The sequence below is a fragment of the Trachypithecus francoisi genome, unplaced genomic scaffold (genome assembly GCF_009764315.1).
Source record: "Trachypithecus francoisi isolate TF-2019V2 unplaced genomic scaffold, Tfra_2.0 Lachesis_group16, whole genome shotgun sequence".
NCBI classification, from domain to species: Eukaryota; Metazoa; Chordata; class Mammalia; order Primates; family Cercopithecidae; genus Trachypithecus; species Trachypithecus francoisi.
In genome coordinates this window covers 87,613,531-87,634,931 of record NW_022681461.1, presented here as the reverse complement: position 1 = coordinate 87,634,931, position 21,401 = coordinate 87,613,531, and the positions used below count along the sequence as shown (strand labels likewise).

General features: G+C 44.0%; 1 protein-coding gene across 10 annotated transcripts in view; it reads right to left on the bottom strand.

Moving 5' to 3' along the window:
* ANKS6 (ankyrin repeat and sterile alpha motif domain containing 6) overlaps positions 1-21,401 on the bottom strand; it is a 66,191-nt gene that overhangs the window by 25,562 nt on the left and 19,228 nt on the right. For all 10 annotated transcript variants that reach the window (XR_004443651.1, XR_004443650.1, XM_033237999.1 and 7 more), the window contains exons 9-11: positions 18,311-18,514; positions 15,331-15,484; positions 12,495-12,664 (exon numbers count right to left, since the gene is read on the bottom strand). Coding sequence is in view for 8 of the 10 variants with exons in the window: in XM_033237999.1 (XP_033093890.1) it covers positions 12,495-12,664; positions 15,331-15,484; positions 18,311-18,514 (528 nt within the window). In the remaining 2 variants the exon portion in view is untranslated. The remainder of the gene's footprint in view (positions 1-12,494; positions 12,665-15,330; positions 15,485-18,310; positions 18,515-21,401) is intronic.

Below are 21,401 nucleotides of genomic sequence, written 5' to 3'. Positions count from 1 at the left end.
TAGAGGAAAATCCAACCCTGGAGCAGAGACAGGATGAGATCAAATAGCTGCACGTTATGAGTCAGGAAACCCCGTCCCAGTCCTGCCCTCCAGCTACTTGCATTGTGTCTTTGGCCAAGTCTTCCGAGCTCTCTGGGCCTCAGTTAACCAGTTGTAAAATCAAAGTGTGGCTTACGGAGGCACAAAGTCTCTTTCTGTTCTTGATGCTCCTTCATCTACACCAGTCACTTCCAAGCTTTTCACCAAAGAACACATACTCTTCCCTTTTTCTCATTGGTTAGCTTTAAAACAAAGGCTTTTTACATTGAAATAATTCTAGACATATAGAAGAGCTGCACAGATAGAGTTCCCATATACCCCTCACACAGCTTCCTGATATTAACATCTACATCATCACAGTATAATGATCAAAACTAAGCAGCTGACATTGACACAACACTATTAACTCAACTACAGACTTCACTGTGTTTCACTGGCTGTTCTTCTCATGTCCTTATGCTGGTCCGAGATCCAATCCAGGACCCCACGCTGCATGGAGCTGAGGTGTATCTCAGTAGGCTCCTCTGACCTGTGACAGCACTGTCTTTCCCTGTCTTTCATGACCTTGACATTTTTGAAGTCTTGGTCAGGTATTTTGAAGAATGCACATCATTTTGGGATTGTCTTATGCTTTCCCATAATTAGATGTGCTTGTGAATGTAGGGCACAATGACCACAGAGGTGATATGCCCATTCAGTGCATCGTTATGCAGAGAGGACATAGTATCTGATTACTGGCGATGGTAACCTTCATCACTTACATGAGGGGATGTCTGCCAGATTTCTCCATTATAAAGTCACTATTTTTCTTTTTAATATTATTTGGGCTGGGTGCGGTGGCTCACGCCTGTAATCCCAGCACTTTGGGAGGCCGAGGCAGGCAGATCACAATGTCAGGAGTTCAAGCCTAGCCTAGCCAATATGGTGAAACCCCATCTCTACTAAAAAATACAAAAATTAGACAGGCGTGGTGGTGGGCGCCTGTAGTCCCAGCTACTTGGGAGGCTGAGGCAGGAGAATCACTTGAACCTGGGAGGCAGAGGTTGCAGTGAACTGAGATCGTACCACTGCACTCCAGCCTGGGCAACAAAGTGAGACACTGTCTCAAAAAATAAATAAATAAATAAAAATAAAAAATAAAATATTATTTGGGAGAAGATTTTTTGGGTAACTATTTATTAAGGTTCTGTCCATTAATTTTGCATTCATTGGCGAGTCTCACTGAGCCAAGTGTTACAGTGGTGTTCCCACGGTGATTTTCGATCACCCTCGTTCCTTCCACATTTATTATCTGTAATACTTCTGTAAGGAAGAGTTGTTCTTTCTCTCCCATTTATTTGCTCAATCATTTATTCCTATCAGTATGGGCTCATGGGTATTTTTTATGCTCTGGGTCATAATCCAATATTACTGTCATTTTGTAGCTCATTATTACAGCTTTGGCCACTGGGAGATCTTTTGGGTTGGCTCCTGTACCCTTCTGACATGTGCCATCTTTCTTTTTAAAAGTATTTCCCTACTTTCTGACACCACAAAATACTTTAAGCTCATCTTATATTTCTGTTGACCCAGTACTAGAATAAACCACTTCTCCAAAGCTTTCCAAGGTCCCTTTTATTAGAGAATGGTATTTAGAAACCAAAATCTGGGTACTAGGTTGCTCACCAGTACTGGGACATCACTGCTTCTAAGTCCTAAAAGTGGACAAAGACACATATACACTAACCCATGTATACACACATAGCCATATCTACTTTTATATCTACTAACTGTGTGTGTGCGCAACTCTGTGTATTTAAAAGCATGCACTCATACTGATTCATACTGATATCTCTGACTTCAATCCAACATCCACAGGTTTTGTTCTAGCATTCTTCCTTTGATTCTGTCTCTGATAGTAAAAACTTTGCTACTTATTTATTCAATCCTGGTATACATGTTAAGCATACATGTATGCAAAAAAAATTTTTAGCCTATATCCTGGTAAGGATAGCAGAATTGTTAGCCCATATGCTGGTAAGAAAAAAAATATCATCTAGAATACAATACTTGTATACAGTACTTTTTGTCTTTAGCCTAATATCCACTCAACACACGATTTTCTCCTCCACCTCCTACAATGTGGTTAGGTCATTCATTTGTAATACACTTAGACCTTTTGTCATAGTTTGCATTACATCTTTGGTTCCTGGTTGATTTTTTTTTTTTTAATTTGCATACAGTAAAAAAAATAGCTCTGTTGCATACAATTCCACGGGATCTGACAAACACGGTGTTATGTATCCACCAAGAGAGTACAATACAGAAGAGTTCCATCATCCTCTGAATGTCCTTAAGCGGTCCTTTTCTAGCTAATCCCTCCTCCTAACCCCAAGCCATAAAAACAAATACTCTATGTTCCATCCTGTGACTAGAGAGGAAAAAAATAAACTATTTTTCCTCTGTTCTTACCCCACAACAATCAACACAGAATGTGTCTGTGACCAAACGTATGGAGCTTTCTTCCCCTACACACCAACCAAGCAATCAGTTCTGCAGTGGACACCAGCTGAGTATCCTCCAATTCAAGTCTGACACGATCTATCCAAATACAGCATCAAATCCCACAGGTTGAGGGCTCAGTCCCAGGAGACTGCCCCCACTTCAGATGCCAACTGCAAGTCCCAGATTGCTTCACCTGTGCTTTTGACTGGCTATAAATCAGAGTTTCCTCAACTCCCTCTTTGGGTTTGAATAATTGGCTAGTGGCTCACAGAACTCAGGGCAACACTTATTTACATTTACAGGTTTATATGGACTATTATTCAGCCATGAAAAGGATGAAATCCTGTCATTCAAAGTGCTTTTGACTGGCTATAAATCAGAGTTCCCACAACTCCCTCCTTGGGTTTGACTAATTGGCTAGTGGCTCACAGAAATCAGGGAAACACTTACTTACATTTACTGGTTTATATGGAATATTATTCAGCCATAAAAAGGATGAAATCCTGTCATTCAAAGCAACATGGATGGAACTGGAGGACATTATGTTAAGTGAAATAAGCCAAGAATGGAAAGTGAAACACCACATACTCTAACTCATATGTGGAAGCTTAAAAAGATGATCAATGAAAGTAAAAAGTAGAACAGAGGATACTAGAAGGTGGGAAGGGAGGGACAGGAAGAGATTTGTTAAAAGAATACAAAATTAGGCCGGGTGCGGTGGCTCAAGCCTGTAATCCCAGCACTTTGGGAGGCTGAGACGGGCGGATCACGAGGTCAGGAGATCGAGACCATCCTGGCTAACATGGTGAAACCCTGTCTCTACTAAAAATACAAAAAACTAGCCGGGCGAGGTGGCAGGCGCCTGTAGTCCCAGCTACTCGGGAGGCTGAGGCAGGAGAATGGCGTGAACCCAGGAGGCGGAGCTTGCAGTGAGCTGAGATTGCGCCACTGCACCCCAGTCTGGGCGACAGAGCGAGACTCCGCCTCAAAAAAAAAAAAAAAAGAATACAAAATTATAGCTAGATAAGAGGAATAAGTTCTAGTGCTCTATACCACTGTAGGATGACTACCGTTAACAATAATATACAGTTTCAAAAAGCTAGAAAGAGGATATTGAATGTTCCCAACACAAATAAATAATAAGTGTCTGAGATGATGGATATATAATTACCCAGATCTGATCACTATATATTATACGTATCTAAATATCACTATGTACCCCGTAAATATGTACAATTATTATGTGTCAATGAAAAAAATAAAAATTTAAAGATATTACCAGGATACAAATAAATAAATGCATAGGGCAAGGCATGGCAGAAGGCGCAAGGAGCTCCCACACTCTTCCTGGGCATACTACCCTCCAGGAGTCTCCAGGTGTTCAGCTGTTTGGCTCTCTGAACCCAGTCCTTTTCAGGTTTTCATGAGAGCCTCATTACGGAGGCACAACTAATTAAATCATTGGCCACTGATTATCAACTAAACCTTCAAACCCTGTCCCTCTTCCCAGAGGTTGTGGGGAAGAGTGAAAGGCTCAACCCTCTAATCCTGCCTTGGTCTTTCCTGTGACTGGCTGCCATCCTGAAGTTACTTAGGGGCTGCCAGCCATCATTAAATTCATTAGCACACAAAATGACATCACTTTGGAGATTCTAAGGATTTAGGAATTGTATGACAGGAAACTGGATGAAGACCAAATACACATTTCACAGTTATCACACATCCCTACAGTGTTGCTGTTTCCAGAATGTCATATAAATGGAATCACACAATTTGTAGACTTTTGGGTCTGTCTTCTTTCACTCAGCATAATGCCTTTAGGATTCACTCAGGCAATCGCATGTATCAACAGTGTGTCCCTTTGTGATGCTGTGTTGTGTTCTATTGAATGAATGTACTACAATTAGTTTATCTATTCACCTGCTGAAGAACATTTGGGACGTTTCCAGTTTGGGGTGATTATTTTGTAAAACGAATACAAAGATTCACAGATTTTTGCATGAAGAGAAATTTTTAAAAAATCTACCTAGTAGTCAGCAGTTAGCTGGGTCACATCACAAGTGAATGTTTAGTTTTATAAGAAACTGCCTATCTTTTTCAAGATGGCTGTACCATTTTGCATTCCTATTAGCAATTAATGGGAGTTCCAGTAGTTCCACATTTGTCACCAGCAACTGTACCTTTTTAAATCTTAGCCAGTCTAATAGGTATATAGTTCTCTTAATTATGGTTTTAATTTGCATTATCCTAGTAACTGATGATGGTTAAACATCTTTTCATATTTATATTTTCTTTGATGAAGTATATGTTCAAATATTTTGCCCATTTTTACATTTACTTTTATTGTTGAATTGAAGGTTCTTTATTTAGTCTGGAAAAAAAGACTTGTTTGTTTTTTATACAGGCCGGGCCTCACTCTGTAGCCCAGGCTGGAATGCAGTGGCAACATCACAGCTCACTGCAGCCTTGAACTCTTGGGCTTAAGCAATATTCTCACCTCAGCCTCCCGAGTAGTTGGGACCACAGGGATGAGCCACTGCACCTGGTTCCTGGATAAAAAACTTTTTCCAGATCTATGATTTGAAAATATTCTCTCCGGCCGGGTGCGGTGGCTCAAGCCTGTAATCCCAGCACTTTGGGAGGCCGAGGCTGGCGGATCACGAGGTCAGGAGATCGAGACCATCCTGGCTAACACGGTGAAACCCCGTCTCTACTAAAAAAATACAAAAAACTAGCCGGGCGAGGTGGCGGGCGCCTGTAGTCCCAGCTACTCGGGAGGCTGAGGCAGGAGAATGGCGTAAACCCGGGAGGCGGAGTTTGCAGTGAGCTGAGATCTGGCCGCTGCACATCCAGCCTGGGTGACAGAGCGAGACTCCGTCTCAAAAAAAAAAAAAAAAGAAAATATTCTCTCCTAGTCTGTGGCATGACTTTTCATTTTCTTAATGGTATCTTCTGCAAGGCAAAAGATTTGAGTTCTGATTAAGTCCAAATTTGCCAATTTTTTCTTTTATGTACCATGCTTTTGGCACTGTGAGATATATATGGAGGTTCCTTTTCTTGCAATATGAACATCCAATTGTTCCAGCACTCTTCCTTGAAAAGACTACCCTTTCTCCACTGAATTGCCTTTGTACCACTGAAAAAAGAATTTAGTTGGCTTGTCTTGTGTGGGTCTATTTTTGGGCTCTCTCTTTTGTTCCACTCATCTATTTGTCTGCCCTTTCGCTAATACCACACTGGAGCTTTATGGTAAGTCTTGAAATTAGGTAGTATGAGCCTGCCAACTTTATTCTTTTTCATACGACTATTACAATTTTTTGTATCTCAATATAAAATTTATAATCAGTTTCTAGATCTCTGTAAAAAGAGTTTGCTGGGATTTTGATTGGGATTACATTTAATCTGTAAATCAAATTGCAGAGAATTGGCATCTTCATAATCGCAAGCCTTCCATCTCTTCATGTATTTAAGCTTCTTTGATTTATCAGTGTTTTGTAGTTTTTGACCTATTGATTCTATACATATTTTATTAGATTTATACCTAAGTATATTACAGTATTATATTCCATATAATACATTTTCACATAACTTCAATTTCATACACGTTAAATGTATTATAAATATTTTTAAAATTTCAAAATAAAAAAATTCTAAATGTCCTAATGCTAAATGTTTATTACTACTGTAGAGAAATACAGCTGACTTCTGGATATTGACCTGTACTGTATCCTGAGACCTTGCTGGACTCACTTATTCATCCTAAGAGCTTTTGTGTAGATTCTTTGGAGTTTTCTATGTGGACAGTCATGTCATCTAAGAACAGAGATAGTTTTGTTTCTTCCTTTCCCGTCTGTATGCCTTTTATTTTTCTTGCCTTATTGTACTACCAATAGTTTTTGGTACAAAGTTGACAGTTGGAGGTAAGAGACAACAACCTTGTTCCCAGTCTTAGGGGGAAAATAATATTTTACCATCAAGTATAATCCTGGCTATGTATATTTTATGTCAGATTCAGGAAGTTTCCCTCAATTCCTAGTTAGCTGAGAGTTTTAATGATGAATGGATTTTAAATTTTGTTAAGTGCTTTGTCTGCATATTCTTCTGTAGTCTGTTCATACGGTGAAAGCTAATGATTGATTTTATAATGGTGAACCAGATTTGCCTTCCGGGGATGAACCCCACTTGGTCAGAAGGCATTATATTTTCTATTTAATCATGGGATTAGATTTGCTCATATTTTGTGAAGGATTTTTACATTTATATTCATGAGGTATTGGTCTGTCATTTTTCTTTTCATGTTAGTCATAAAAATTCATCCTTGTTCTCAATCTTAGGAGAAAAGAAAATCTTAGGGATTTTCTATAATAATATAGGGGTCAATTCTCCAAGACATGCAATCCTAAATGTGTACACAGCTCATGAAGCAAAAACCAACATAACTGAAAGGAGAAATAGACCAAACTGCAGCTATAGTTGGACACTTTAAAACTCCTCTCTCTCAGAAATTAATAGAACAAGTAGACAGAAAATCAGTAAGAATATAGAAGACATGAACAACACTATCAACCAACCAGATTTTGCTAGACATTTATGGACATTTATAGAACTCCTCTCCCTCAACCAAAACAACAGAATGCGCTTTCTTTCCAATTGCCTATGAGAAATTCACCAAAATAGATCACATTCTAGGGCACAAAATAGACCTTAAAACATTTAAAGGGACAGAACTAGAAACAGAGCTATAATCAAATTAAACTAAAATCCCCAATAACAGAAAGATTTCTGGAAAACAAATAATTGAAAAATAAACAATATGTTTCTAAATAATCAATGGGCCAAAGAGGAAATCTCAAGAGAAGGGGAAAATATTTTGAACTGAATTAAAATTAAAATATATCAAATTTTGTGGGATGTAGAAAAAGCATCACATAGAGGTAAATTTATAGCATTAAATATCTGTATTAGAAAAAAAGGAAGATCTCTAAACTGTAATCTAAGCTTCCAACATAAGAAACTAGAGAAATAAGATAAAACCCAAAGGAAGTAGAGGGAAAGAAATTATAGATAAGAACAGAAATCAATGAAATTGAAAACACAAAAATAGAGAAAATCAATAAAACCAAAGTTGGTTCTTTGAAAACATCAATAAAATTGATAAACTTCTAGCCAAACTAATTAAGAAAAAAAGAGGTAAGTCACAAATTACCAATAGCAGGATTGAAAAAGGAGAAATTCCTACTGATCCTAATAAAATGGTAATAGATACATACTATTAACAACTCTATATCCATAAATTCAACAACTTAGATAAAAGGGAATAATTCCTTGAAAGATACAAAGTACAAAAACTTACTCAAGTAGAAATAGAATACCTGAATAGTCCTATATCTATTAATGAAATTCATTCTGTAAGTTGAAACCTTCCCAAAGAGAAAATGACAGGCCCAAATGATTTCCCTGGCAAATTTTATCAAACATCTAAGGAAAAGGTAGTAAGAATTGTACACAGTATCTTCTAGAAAACTAAAAGAGGAGATAATACTTCTCAATTCATTTTATGAGTCAACATGACTCTAGTTTTTTCTTTCAGTACTTAAAAGATGTCACAATACTGTCTTTGATTTGCATGATTTCTGACAAAAAGTCTGCTATAATTCCTATTTTTGTTTCTCCGTATGTAATTTCCTTCAAGAAAAGGCTGCCTTCAAGATTCTCTCTTTGGCTTGTTTTTAGTAGTTTAAACATAATATGGAGGGGTATATTCTTTTTGATATTTACCCCATTTAGTGTTCTGTGACCTTCCTGGATCTGTGGTTTGGCATCTGTCATCAATTTGAGAAAATTCTCAACCATTATTTCTTTTCATTTTTTAGGCATTATTTCTTTGTCTTTTTTTTTTTTTTCCTTTTTGTGGAGAACGGGGTCTTGCTATATTATCCAGGCAGGTCTCAAACCCCTGGGCTCAAGCTATCCTCCCGCCTCTGCCTCCCTGAGAGCTGGGATTACAGGCGTGAGCCACCACGCCCGGCGGCATTATTTCTTTACATATTCCTTCTGCCCCACCTCTCTCTCTTCTTTTAGGGATTCCAATTATCTCTATGCTATGGCATTTGATATCATGCCATGACTTTTGAGTACTGTTTGTTTTGTATATGTTTCTTCTTTCTTCTTTTGTGTTTCAGTTGGGGTAAATTCTACTGATCTAACTTCAAGTTCACTGATTCTTTCCCTGGCTGCCTCAAGTCTTCTGAGGTACCTGTCAAAGGTATTTCTCAACTCCATTACTGTTCTTTTATTTCTAACATTGCCATTGGGTTCTTTCTCATAGTTTCCATCTCTCTACTAAAACAGTTACCCAAAGTTACCCATAAGATCTTGCATATTGTTTATACTTTCTATTAGGACCTTTAACATATTAATCTTAGTTATTTAAAATTCCCTGTCAAATATTCTAACACCTTTGTCAGATCTGATTATCATGATTGCTTCATTTCTAAGGAGTGTGGTTTTTCTTGTCTTTTTGTATGTCTTGTAAATTTTGCTAAAAATTGGACATATTATAGAGTATAGACTGAGATTTCTAAGCATAAATGGATATATCTTTCTTCCTACTAAGACTTTAACGCTCCTTCTAGCTGATTATATGCCTGAGTGGAAAAAGAAGACTCTCCTGAGATTTTGAAAGACTGCCAAAAAGCTGGCTATACCACTAGTATATTCTTCTCTCTTTTCTCTGCTCTTTCCATGAAGACAGACAATCCCAAATAGAATTTCTGATTAAGCAGGAGATAATTAGTATATCCCCACAGATCTATCCCAGCCAAAAGCGAGTAACATGAAACTCTGGACCATATGGGCAACATACTGGGGAAGAGGTGGGGAAATATAAGATTATTTGGGCTTCTGTGAAATATCTGAATTGTTCTCAATATCCCTTGAGTGGTAGGTTGATTCTGTTAAGGACATCATCTCTACCCTTCCCTCTGCACATAGTTCTGTGTGCTCTCCTGCCATAGGCATACTAACTTGCTTAAACAATCCGATTGGTTTTCAACCCATGCCTTTAGCCACTGCCATGAGACCATGTCCAGGCTTGTTGTAGACACATGTGGCTCAGTTGTCCTGGCCACCTCAGCCACCATCCAGGTGAGTGATCCCTGCAGACCAGAGAACTGCCCACATAAGTCCAGATTAAACTGCTGACCCACACACACACAAGCAGCTAAGTAATGTTTTTGTCTGAAATGACTGAGTTTTAGGGTAGGAATAGAAAGCTGATATATCTAGCAGATCTTTTGGCCTCCAGAGATCTGGGAAGTATTGGTGCACACTATAATGACATCTATGCCATGTCTCCTGGAGCTCATATCACACTGATTCATGGCCCTGCTAGATGCCATGCCCTGTGGATATTCCACCATTACAGCAAGTTATTTTAAGCAAAGTACAAAAACCAGATTCAGGAAGCTCATATTTTGAATACTAATTTCTAATTTTTACTAAGGTAATCTTTGAAAAAGCACTTCATGTCTCTATTTTGCTGCTGGGATAGAAAACCCACTTCTATGTCCTTTGATTTAAGGCTGTGGTTTCTATGAGTCCTGGACTGGGCTGGCTGCAATAGACGCTCTGGCAGGAAAAATATTCCCCAGACTCTCTCCTGAGAGTCTCATTCAGGTATGCTGGGGTGGAGCCCAGAAATCTGAATTTTTAGACAGCTCCCCAAGATCATAACATACTATTAACATTATGTTACAAATGTCAGGTGATCGTTGAAATGGATGGTTTCCCCAGTTTACTGCTTCCTGAATGCATCTTTTGATACAATCTCCTTTCATCAAAATATACTTATATATAATGTATGATCAATACATCAAAATAATAGTTAATATAATAAATAATGGTTAATATAATTTATAACTTGGAAATGTCTGTTTATTTCCAACAAAAATTAAAGGAAGCTAATATATAACACATCCAATAAGACCATCAGAAAATAAACAAAATTTTAGACAACAAAGAAACACTGTATCAAAGCCTCAAAACAGTGCACTTCATGAGTAGCTGAGTTTCCTAGTAGCAAAGGCAAAGAAAGAAATACAATAATTATCCTGTAATCCCAGCACTTTGGGAGGCCGAGGCGGGCGGATCACGAGGTCAGGAGATCAAGACCATCCTGGCTAACACAGTGAAACCCCGTCTCTACTAAAAAATACAAAAAACTAGCCGGGCGAGGTGGCGGGCGCCTGTAGTCCCAGCTACTCGGGAGGCTGAGGCAGGAGAATGGCGTGAACCCGGGAGGCGGAGCTTGCCGTGAGCTGAGATCCGGCCACTGCACTCCAGCCCGGGCCACAGAGCGAGACTCCGTCTCAAAAAAAAAAAAAAAAAAAAAAAGAAATACAATAATTATAAAAATTCTTACTATCTGATAAAATATATCGAAGTATCAGTAGAGACTTTTTTCCCCACAGCCAAATTATAAAAGGAACTTATTGTATAGGATTTTTACACAAATTATTTTGAAGATAAAAAAATGGAAAATAAGTGAATGTATAGGGAGAAAGAATCTTTCTGGAGCTACACTGTAAAAGGAATCTAATTATATAGGTCCTATTGCACAAGGGATCTTGAATAACAAAAAGAGTCGTGTAACCAACTGTAGCTGGGCAGAAAATGACTATTTCTCACACAGTACATGTACATCCTGGGAGCATAAATCTCTGAAGGTGATTCTTTGGTGGGCAAAGGTCCATGGATGAGGGAGGCTTTCTGTGTTCAGACTTTTCTCACCAAAGGAAGCTTATGACATCTAAGAACTATGAAGAGTAGGATTATGCCTGGACAGAGTCCCCTCAGAGGAGGAAAGGGCTATGCTGCACTAGTAAGGAGCCAGTTGGTGGAGGAGCCACTTCACATTCACAACTAGGAACCCGCACTCTGGGGGCTCACACCAGATATCAACCAAGGCGAAGAGGTTCAGGAGGCAGAGGCAGAGTCTGAAGGCACTAAAAAACTTCTCGTTCCAGGAAGGCATCTAGGTTTTCTTGTCTACTGCATAATCTGTAGACGCTAACAATGTGGTGACTGTTCTCTGGCTGCATTAATGGAAGCACAATGCCCAGAAGCAGGGAGACAAGGTCCCGGCTCTGTCCTGCTCACGTCCTTCCTTCAGCTCCTCCCTGTAGCCTCTGGAGTGCTACACAAGTTGTTCCCGCACCCCAGAACAGTCGCACCAATACCCCTGGCCCACCCATACCCCTTTCACCTGGCTCCAGCCTCATCCTTCAGCTCCCCATCCAGATGGCCCTGATGCCATCAAACCTGGGTAGGGCCACCCATCTGTGCCCCTACAGCATCCTTGCTGCTTCACAACAACCCGTCACACTGAGCTGTGACTGCCTGTGTCCTTAGAGTGGTCGCCAAATTTCCCAGTTCACAGCTGGGTCCTCACTGTTAGCTGTGCCAGGCACAGAGCAGATGCTCCCAGGATGTACACAACGGATGAATAAGGTTGAAGGACAACAAAGACCACTAAGAACACTGTCAACAGGAACAGCCAACACGGACCTGGGCTTACCCTGTGCCAGGCCCTGTTCTAAATGCTGAGGTATGGGGCTGAGAGCTGAACCCAGGCAGGCTGCTCTTCAACTCATGCTCTTAAACCATTCATCCTCATCAAGGAACAAAAGTGTGCCATGTGCTGGGTGACCTGTGGGGCTGCAGGAAGTGGGTGTGTACCCTGCCACTGTGCAGCAGCCCAATGCCCCTCAAACCTGGAGATGTGAGGGGAGGTAAATGCCTGGTGCGGGGGACCAATTCAGCCCTTCTCATGAAGCCCAGGAGTGGCTGGCTGGAAGGGGCCTGTCTTTAGTCCTGTCCCACGACTAAGGCACTGCCCATGCTCCCCGGCAAGTGGGCCACGTTAGGACAGAATCTGAGTGTAACAGGAGGAGGACGCACAGAACAAGCACCTTGCCAACGGGAACGCTGCCGCCTGCAGGGGAGGCTGGAAGCTCTGACGGGCTGGCCCCTGGTGCTAGCCCCACAGGGCTTGACCGATGGCTGGGTTTCTGCTCCGATAATCCGGCTGCTTTTTTCCTCTGGGCAGCGATTTGGGACAAGACATTGTCTATGCTGCCACCTGAGGAAACACAAAAGGAGTGAACACCGTGGGCACAGAGGGCTTACTCCAACACAAGGGTGGTGGACTGCCATGTGATGACTGGGTTGGAGTCAGTCTCCCAGACTCCCTTCCCCATGTGGCTCCAGGACAGGGCTGACAACAGGAGAACTCTGCAGGAGAACCGGGAGGTGGAAGTTTAGGCAGCAGGCCCTGTGCTGCGAACGCGTGATGATAAGAGGTGGGAAGCAGCAGCACAGGCAAAACCCAGTCCATCCTTGCTTTCCCCCTGCCATGGCCAGCTCGTGCCGGCCCCCACCAGGCACAGATACAACACCCTGCACCCGACACCCATAGCAGTCCCTCTGCAGTGCCAGCCAGCAGCTGCACAGACCATCTTGTCCGGCTGCATCAGGGTTTCAGGAGGGCTAGTGAGCAATTGGTCCGTCTCCCTTTCACTCTCTCTTTATGTGGCCACCTACTCCCAAGACTGAGTCAATACATTCCCAATTCCACAATGCTCAGAGTGGTCTGCTTCCTGACTGAACCCTGACTGCCATTCTCCCTCACCCTGCTTCCCCAAATCTACAGGTAATCTCAAACTATTATAAAAGAAAGGTGCCGGGTGTGGTGGCTCACGCCTGTAATCCCAGCACTTTGGGAGGCTGAGGCGGGCGGATCACAAGGTCAAGAGATCGAGACCAGCCTGACCAACATGGTGAAACCCCATCTCTACTAAAAATACAAAAAATTAGCTGGGTGAGGTGGCGGGCGCCTGTAGTCCCAGCTACTCGGGAGGCTGAGGGAGGAGAATCGCTTGAACCCAGGAGGTGGAGGCTGCAGTGAGCAAAGATTGCATCATTGCACTCCAGCCTGGCAACAGAGTGAGACTCTATCTCAAACAAAACAAAACAAAACAAAAAACAAACAAACAAAGGAAGAAAGTGATAATACTCAGGGCTGGGAGGTACTCAAGAGGGGACACTAATGACTAACATTTATAGAGGATTTACTATGTGCCAAGCCCTGCTGTAAATATTTCACATGTTTAAAGAGAGCTATTCTAGAGGGCAAAACATATCAAAAGCCTCAAAAATAGGCATACTCATGAACTCAGTCACCCTGCTTCCAGCAAATTTAAATAATAGAAATCACTGAACATATACGTGCATATGGTGGCATGAAGGTATTATGAAGGGAGGTATTACCTACAAAAAGCAAAAATCTAGGAACAGCCTCAGTGTTCAACACAGGGAATTGGTTAAATGAACTGTGATGCCTCATACAAATGGAACACTGTTTGATTATTAAACAAGGTGCTGTAAGACATATATGTATCAATGTAAAAAGGTGCTCACAATCTAGCAATGTGAGGAAAAAGAAAAAAGCAAGTTACAGAGCAGTTTATAGTTTAGAAAGGCACGTGGTTCCAAGAACAGGCTCTGAAGTCAGGCTGCCTGGGTTTGGATCCTGGCTCTGCCAACTAATAGCTATATGACCCCGGACGAGTTATCTAACTGCCCTTAGCCCCAATCCCTCATCTGTAAAACAGAGGTGGTAACTTCATTGGCTGCTGGGGCACTGAGGGAGATTATTCATTCAAAGGGCTTGGCATGCAACTTGACAAATATTAAGTGCTCCATAAATTATTGTGCCTTTTTATAAATATTCATAGACAAAACCACTTTCCAGATATATATACATATACATATGAAAATGATAATGATCTGTAGTGGATGAGATTATACTTTGTTTCAGTTTCTTGGCTCATCTAGTCTTAAAGCTTTTTCCACTAGAAGCAGGGTGGCTGATTCGGTTTGGCTGTGTCCCCACCCAAATCTCATCTTGAATTGTATTTACCACAATTCCCACATGTAATGGGAGGGACCTGATCGAGGTAATTGAATCATGGGGGTGGGTCTCTCCTGTGCTGTTCCCATGGTAGTGAATAAGTGTCATGAGATCTGATGGTTTTATAACAAGGAGTTTCCCTGCACAAGCTCTCTCTTGCCTGCCGCCATGTAAGTTGTGCCTTTCAGCTTCTGCCATGACTGCGAGGCCTCCTCAGCCATGTGGAATTGTGACTCCATTAATCCTTTTCCTTTATAAATTACCCAGTCTTGGGTATGTCTTTAATAGCAGCACAAGAACAGACTAATACAGTGGCTTTCCTGCAAAGCTGGTTTTGGTTAATCCCGGATGACCTTAGGGAGGACTAGAAAGTATGCTGCAAGCCCATCATAACTTTGGGGCACTCTGCTTTGAGACCTAATTGCCACCAACTTGCTGTGTGACCCTAAGCAAATCTCTTGCCCACTGTGAGCTTCATTTTCCTCATCTGTTCAATGAAGGGGCAGAGTGAGAAGGCCCAAGGTCTAACCTTCAGGGATTTTAAACACTGTGAAAACACCACGCATTTCTTTTAATCTCTTGTAAAATTTTACAAGAAAAAAAAAAAGAGCATCCTGGACTTTATTTTCCTCCATCTCCATCCACCCGCATCCCCAAGAAACTGTGTAAAATGTGAATTGTGAATTCACTGAAAAATCTCTTAGCCACATCAAGGAGAAAGTCCCTCTTGTGTGGTCATTTCTGCGACTGTCTGCAGCCTGAATATCCGGGCAGCGCACACCCTCAATCCCAAGGGATCATCCCACCTCCCTGAGTGGCCCTGCCCAGCTACTCACCTGAGCGGTTAAGCAGCTCCCCACCATGCCGGCTCACACCTCCTACCCCACTGGAGCCGCCCGATGAATGAGGCGAGTGGTTGAAGTTTCCAGAATTGGCAGGAGAGGCTGGGCTTCTGGAGAGGCTTGGCAATTTAACAGGTCTGACGGGTGTCTGCAAGAATAAGGCACGTACAGCACTTAGGGAGGCTGCTCCTCCCTCCAGCCGTGCAGATCAGTGTGAGGGTTCCTGCGCTCAGGTGGTGCACACCCCACCAAAGCTCGCTGTGCCCAGCATGGCCCTGCCGGGGCCCAGCAGGGGAGTCCCTGAGGGATAGAGCTTGCTTCTATGTGCTGACAACTCGCCCATTAGCTCAGTGAACCCATGTGATGTCATTTCCCATGAGCCACCTTGCTTTCAGTCTCATTGAACTCCAGGGCCTTCCAAGAAAAAACCTGACCAGGTTATTCACTGACAACCCATGGAGGCCTCAGCACATCCAGGACAAAATCTAGCCCCCTCAGCACCGCCTGGCACAGTAACCAGCTCCCCAACTCCAAGCCTGCTTCCGTGATGCTGTCCCTATTGGTCCCTCAGCCTGGAATGGGTCTTCTCCTCCTCACATCCCTCATGGTGCCTTTCCTGGCCCTATTGTCTCTGGTGCCAGGGCTCCTGGTCCTCTCCACCCTGACCTCACTCCACCCCCTGCTTCACTTGCTCTGCTCCGGGCACACCAATCTCCTTTGGGTTTCCTGCTGATCCTTTTTGTGCCTTGGGGCCTTTGCCCAGGCAGCCTGTTCTACACGGACCTGGTGGCTCCTCCCCATCCTTAACCCACTCCTCCCACAGCGGCTTCTCCCTGTCCTTGGGTCTCAGGTCTCGGAGGCCTTCACTGCCTAAGCGGTGTAATGTGCGCTCTGGTCTAAGATGGGCTCCTGTGTAGGGCTGGCTCCCCGACACATAGCTGTGCTCCCTTCCAGCACCCTCTTCGCTTACACTGTGACTCTTACCACGGCTTGTGAGTGTACGTTTACTGCGGTTGCCTGTGTGTCTGATGCCCCAGTGGACTGTTAGCTCCATGGGGACTTGGTTCTCTGCTGTACGCCTGGTACCCAGCTCTGGCCTCGGCACAAAGAAGGCACTCAGTAGATATGATTAAAGTTGGAGTGGGCTGAATCGCCACCCCCAAAAAGATACACAGTGTCCTAATTACCAGAATCTTTGACTGTTACCTTATGAGGCACGAGACTGAGGATGAGCTTATATGTGCTTACCTAAGATGTGCTCAAGTCAAGAATTTTGAGAGGAGGAGCTTATCCTGGAATTTGCAGGTGGGCTCTAAATGCAATCACATGTATCTTCGTAAGAGAAAAGGCAGAGGGAATTTTGACAAACGAGCAAGCAATGTGACCATGGAGGCTGAGACTGGAGTGACGCAGCCACAAGCCAAGTGAAGCCTAGAGTCAAGAGAAGCTGTCAGAGGAAAGAATGGATCTCCCTGGAGCCTCCGGAGGGAGCGGGGCCCTGCTGACACCTTGATTTCAGAGTTTCTGCCTCCAGGACCGTGAGAGAATACATTTCTGTTGTTTTAAGCCATGCAGTTTGAGGTGACTTGTTACAGCAGCCATAGGACACCAAAACAAAGGTCTTCTTGTAGGTCCTCTACTGTGGGCACTCCTAAGGGAGAGACAGTGACAGATCCCAGGGCCCTGGCCCCACACTGTGGGCACTCCTAAGGGAGGGACAGTGACAAGATCCCCAGGGCCCAGAATGAGGCCCATCTGCTGAGTAAGCAAAACAGAACACACTTACAAAGGCTATAGCTCATGTTCTCTCTCCCTCTACCTAGGACGCTGCTGCCTGCACTCCACTGGGGAGAGAACTCTTCCACAGCTTGCAAATCCCAGCTCAGCTGTTGCCTCTTCCTGGAGGCCTCCTGAGTGTCCTACCACACACAGCCACCTCTCTGGTGCTCGCACACTCCTAACACTGCTCCCCGCCTCATGTTCTGTGCCTACGTCTTTGCCACCCAGACCACCGCCTCTTCTAGGGCAGAATGGGGCTGACTGGGCTACATGGCAGTGGGATTCAGTGAATGTTCACTGAGCAAATGAAGCAAGTCAAGTTAATGTTCTGTCCCTCTAAGGTTAAATTATCAAGGAAACACAGCCATAGAAGAGGTCTCAGGGATGGGTTCTACAACTCCCCCATGTTCCTACCTGATCCAGAATAGGGGACTAAACGCAAACCTGTCCTGCCTGTTTTGAGAGCATCTCCAGGCGCCAGGGTCTTGGTCTCCTGCTGGTGATCTGATACTACCATAGCCCTAGGAGGCAGCAGTGAGTGCTGGGGTCAGCCCCATCTTATAGAGACAGAGGCCATAAGTTTCTCCAATCACCCAGCACACAGCGACAGGGTCAGTCCTGAATCCCTTTGTCTTGCCCGTTTGCTGCATCTACCATCTAGATACAGGCTATATACAGAGATACCTTCCACATTGACAGGGCTGTCAATTTCAGAAACAGACCAAGAGCCACCAAGTTAGAAACCACTACAGTCAAAAGGATAGAAGTCACACTCTTGGGCACAAGAAAACACCAGTAGCACACACAGTTGCCACTGAGTGTTTGCTCTTGATCGTGGTTCACCCGCACTTGGCTGGTGATCTTCAGCTATTACTCCCACTCCCTGGGTCCCAGTTTCCTCATCTACTAAAAGGAAGGTTGGATTAGATACATTAGGTCTTCTAACTGTGCTCCTTGGAGCTCTAGGGTTCCAGTAAGGGGACAGATGTTCCCTGCTACCTCAACATTTTAATCTGTTTTCCATATTGAGTTGCTCTGTAGGGCTTCATTAGACAAAAGGATATCATCCATTCAAAAGCAAAAAAAAAGTTGGAACCCTTCTGGATTCGTCGGTTTGAGGTCCCTCTGCCTGGAACACACCATGATTTCAGCGAGCAGTGAGTGATGTGTAAAAGTGTGTCAGAAGACAACTTACGGTGTCTGTGCCCCCGCCACCCACAGGGTGGCCCCTGCTGGATCTCTGGGGCAGCACGGTCTTCATGGGGTCTGCCTTCCCGTTGTGACGCGTCCGGGACCGATCAGAGCTCCACAGCTCAAAACTGGAAGGAGGTAGGAATGGGGGGATGACTGCTTTCAGCTTGTCACTCGGGAGTCTGGTGAGGGGAGCTCCGTTTCGAAGCTGAAAAAGACAGGCTGAGGATTAGATAAGCCCCCAGGAGGGCTCCCAACTCGCTGGGAAAGACTCCATGTTTTTCCTGCTTCTTGGGGCATGGCACCACCATCCGCCCCTCCACCTAAGCCGGGAGCTATGTGGCATCTGCAGCCCTCCTCCCAGTAACCGCACAACACCCATGTCTGCTCTGTGCCAACGCCAGGCTTCTCCTGGATCTCTCCCCACAGCAGCAAGATCAGAATGGGGCAGAGGAGACAGAGCGCCAAGGAGAAGCAGATGATGTTGGTGTGCTATGGGGGACGCAGGGGAACTGGGAGAACACAGAGGAAGGGTGCCACTGCAATGCAGTGAGGGCGCCTTTGTGGGGACTGAGTTGAGCCTGAATGACAGTTTAAGCTGGGCCAGTGAGGACCAGAAGGGGCATTCCAGACTTAGTGAGGGGCCAGAATACGGAAAGGCCTGGAGCCTAGAGGAGCAGGACATGGGTGCAGTGCTGCGAGGAGACCAGCCTGAGCAGCCGTTGGGGGTGAAGGAGGAATGGGGAGGGGATAAGGGCTAGGGCCCAGCACCAGCCACTCTCTTCCCCAGTCCCCCACACACCAGCTTTCTCCAGCCACGCCTCCTGCTGCTGACATTTCATTGTAATTTAATTTTAAATTTTGAAAATGTGATTTGGGGGTCAGTATAAACTCTACACAGTAATGACTGTTAGATCATCAAGGAAAGTGTTCACAGACCACGCTCACCTTAATTAAGAAAAAACAGTGAACTTTTTCCCAGATGGTGCTTTGCAGCAACGGGAATCCCACAGCTAAACCTGCCTCAGGAGCACAGCAAGGCGGGCATCTCCACACTGACGGCTGCACATGCCCATCAGCGAAGCAGCCGGGCCACCCCACCCATTATGGGCGGGCAGGCACACTGGCGCCCTCTACAGGGCATGAGGGGTCGGGGAAGGAGTACACCTCCTGGGTTCCCAGGCTGGCTCTGTCCTGCTTTTCTGAAAGTCTGTAAACAAGTGCTGTCCCCTCTTTCCCTCTAGACCACAACAAGCTCATCCAGCAAACAGGGTTGAGTTGGACACTCACAGCGACAAACCCACCACCACAAAAGGGTCTTTTCCCTCCCTGGGGTAACAGTCCAAATTGTTGCTATCTTTCTGGAAGCCAATGACATTCACAACCTTTGACCCAGGAATTCCATGTCTGGGTATTCATCCTGAGCAAATATCAGGCAAGTGGGGGAAATGAAGGTATAGGGACATTCATCTGAGCTGTTAAAATAACAAAAAACTAGAAATCCCAGAGTCTGACAGTTCAGTCTTAGATAAAGAGACACGTTCCTACCCTGGAATGTTCTAACGTAGCCATTAAATATGATGTGGCTACACAGTGTTTGATGACATGGAAAAGATGGTCACAACATACAAATCACAAATAAATTGGATTCAACACAATATGGGAAAGATATTAACAGTGCCAACCTCACGAATATTAAATGAGCTAATATATGTAAAGTGCGGTGAATAGTAGCTGGTACTTAGTAAGAGCTATGGTATTTGCTCTTATTACATATAACATCACATTTATATATGCTAAAAAACTGCTTACAAAAAATACTCAAAAGACATATACCATAAAAATGCCAACCACGGTTACAGCTGGGTGTGTGATCGGGGTGAATTTATTTTCCTTCTTTATGTTTTACTGCTTCTTCTAAAATTTGTGAAATAGTATTTCTGTCTTCCCACCAAAAATAATTATTGCTATTTAATAACATGATCAAATGTAAGGCAGCACAAGCTCCCACAGTCAGTGTTAGAACCATCAATTTACACCTGTTGGGGTGGCAGGGAGCCGTGGGCAGATTGGGTCAGGACTCCTCGCTGGGCTCTGCAGTTCCTGACGCTGCTGATGCCTTTCTGGGAGCACCCCCTGCTCCCTTGTCCTCTGCAATACTGCCCTCTGCCGGCTAGTATTAGGGTCTTAACACTAAAGGGACTCAAGTCCAACTTTAATCATTAAGCTCCCATATCAGAGGAAAGGAATGTGAAACTCAAGAGAGGGGAGGTAACACATCCAAGTTCACACCACGGAGCTTATTCTGGGCCAGACACTAGGCTAAGAACTTCCTGGGAGTGATCTTATTTAAAAACCATAACCATGAGGAATCCCCAAAGTCAGAGACTGCAAACTGTCCCCCAGTATCTATTTTTCACGTCTTGGAAATGACACACCTGATGTTTATTTAGATGGGCACAGGACCACTTGGAACAAAGACTTCATTTCCCAGCTTCCCTGCTGTGATTTAAGTAGAGTCGTTTCCAAGAAATCTTTTTTTTTTTTTTAAGAATCTTGCTCTGGGCCGGGCGCGGTGGCTCAAGCCTGTAATCCCAGCACTTTGGGAGGCCGAGACGGGCGGATCACGAGGTCAGGAGATCGAGACCATCCTGGCTAACACGGTGAAACCCCGTCTCTACTAAAAAAATACAAAAAATTAGCCGGGCGAGATGGCGGGCGCCTGTAGTCCCAGCTACTCGGGAGGCTGAGGCGAGAGAATGGCGTAAACCCGGGAGGCGGAGCTTGCAGTGAGCCGAGATCCGGCCACTGCACTCCAGCCTGGGCGACAGAGCGAGACTCCGTCTCAAAAAAAAAAAAAAAAAAAAAAAAAGAATCTTGCTCTGTCAGCCAGGCAATGGCACGAGCTTGGCTCACTGCAACATCTGCCTCCCAGGTTCAACCAATTCTCCTACCTCAGCCTCCTGAGTATCTGGTATTACAGGCGCCTGCCACCACGCCCAGCTAATTTTTGTATTTTTAGTAGAGACTAAAAATACACCATGTTGGCCAGGCTGGTCTCAAACTCCTGACCTCAGGTGATCCACCCGCCTCTG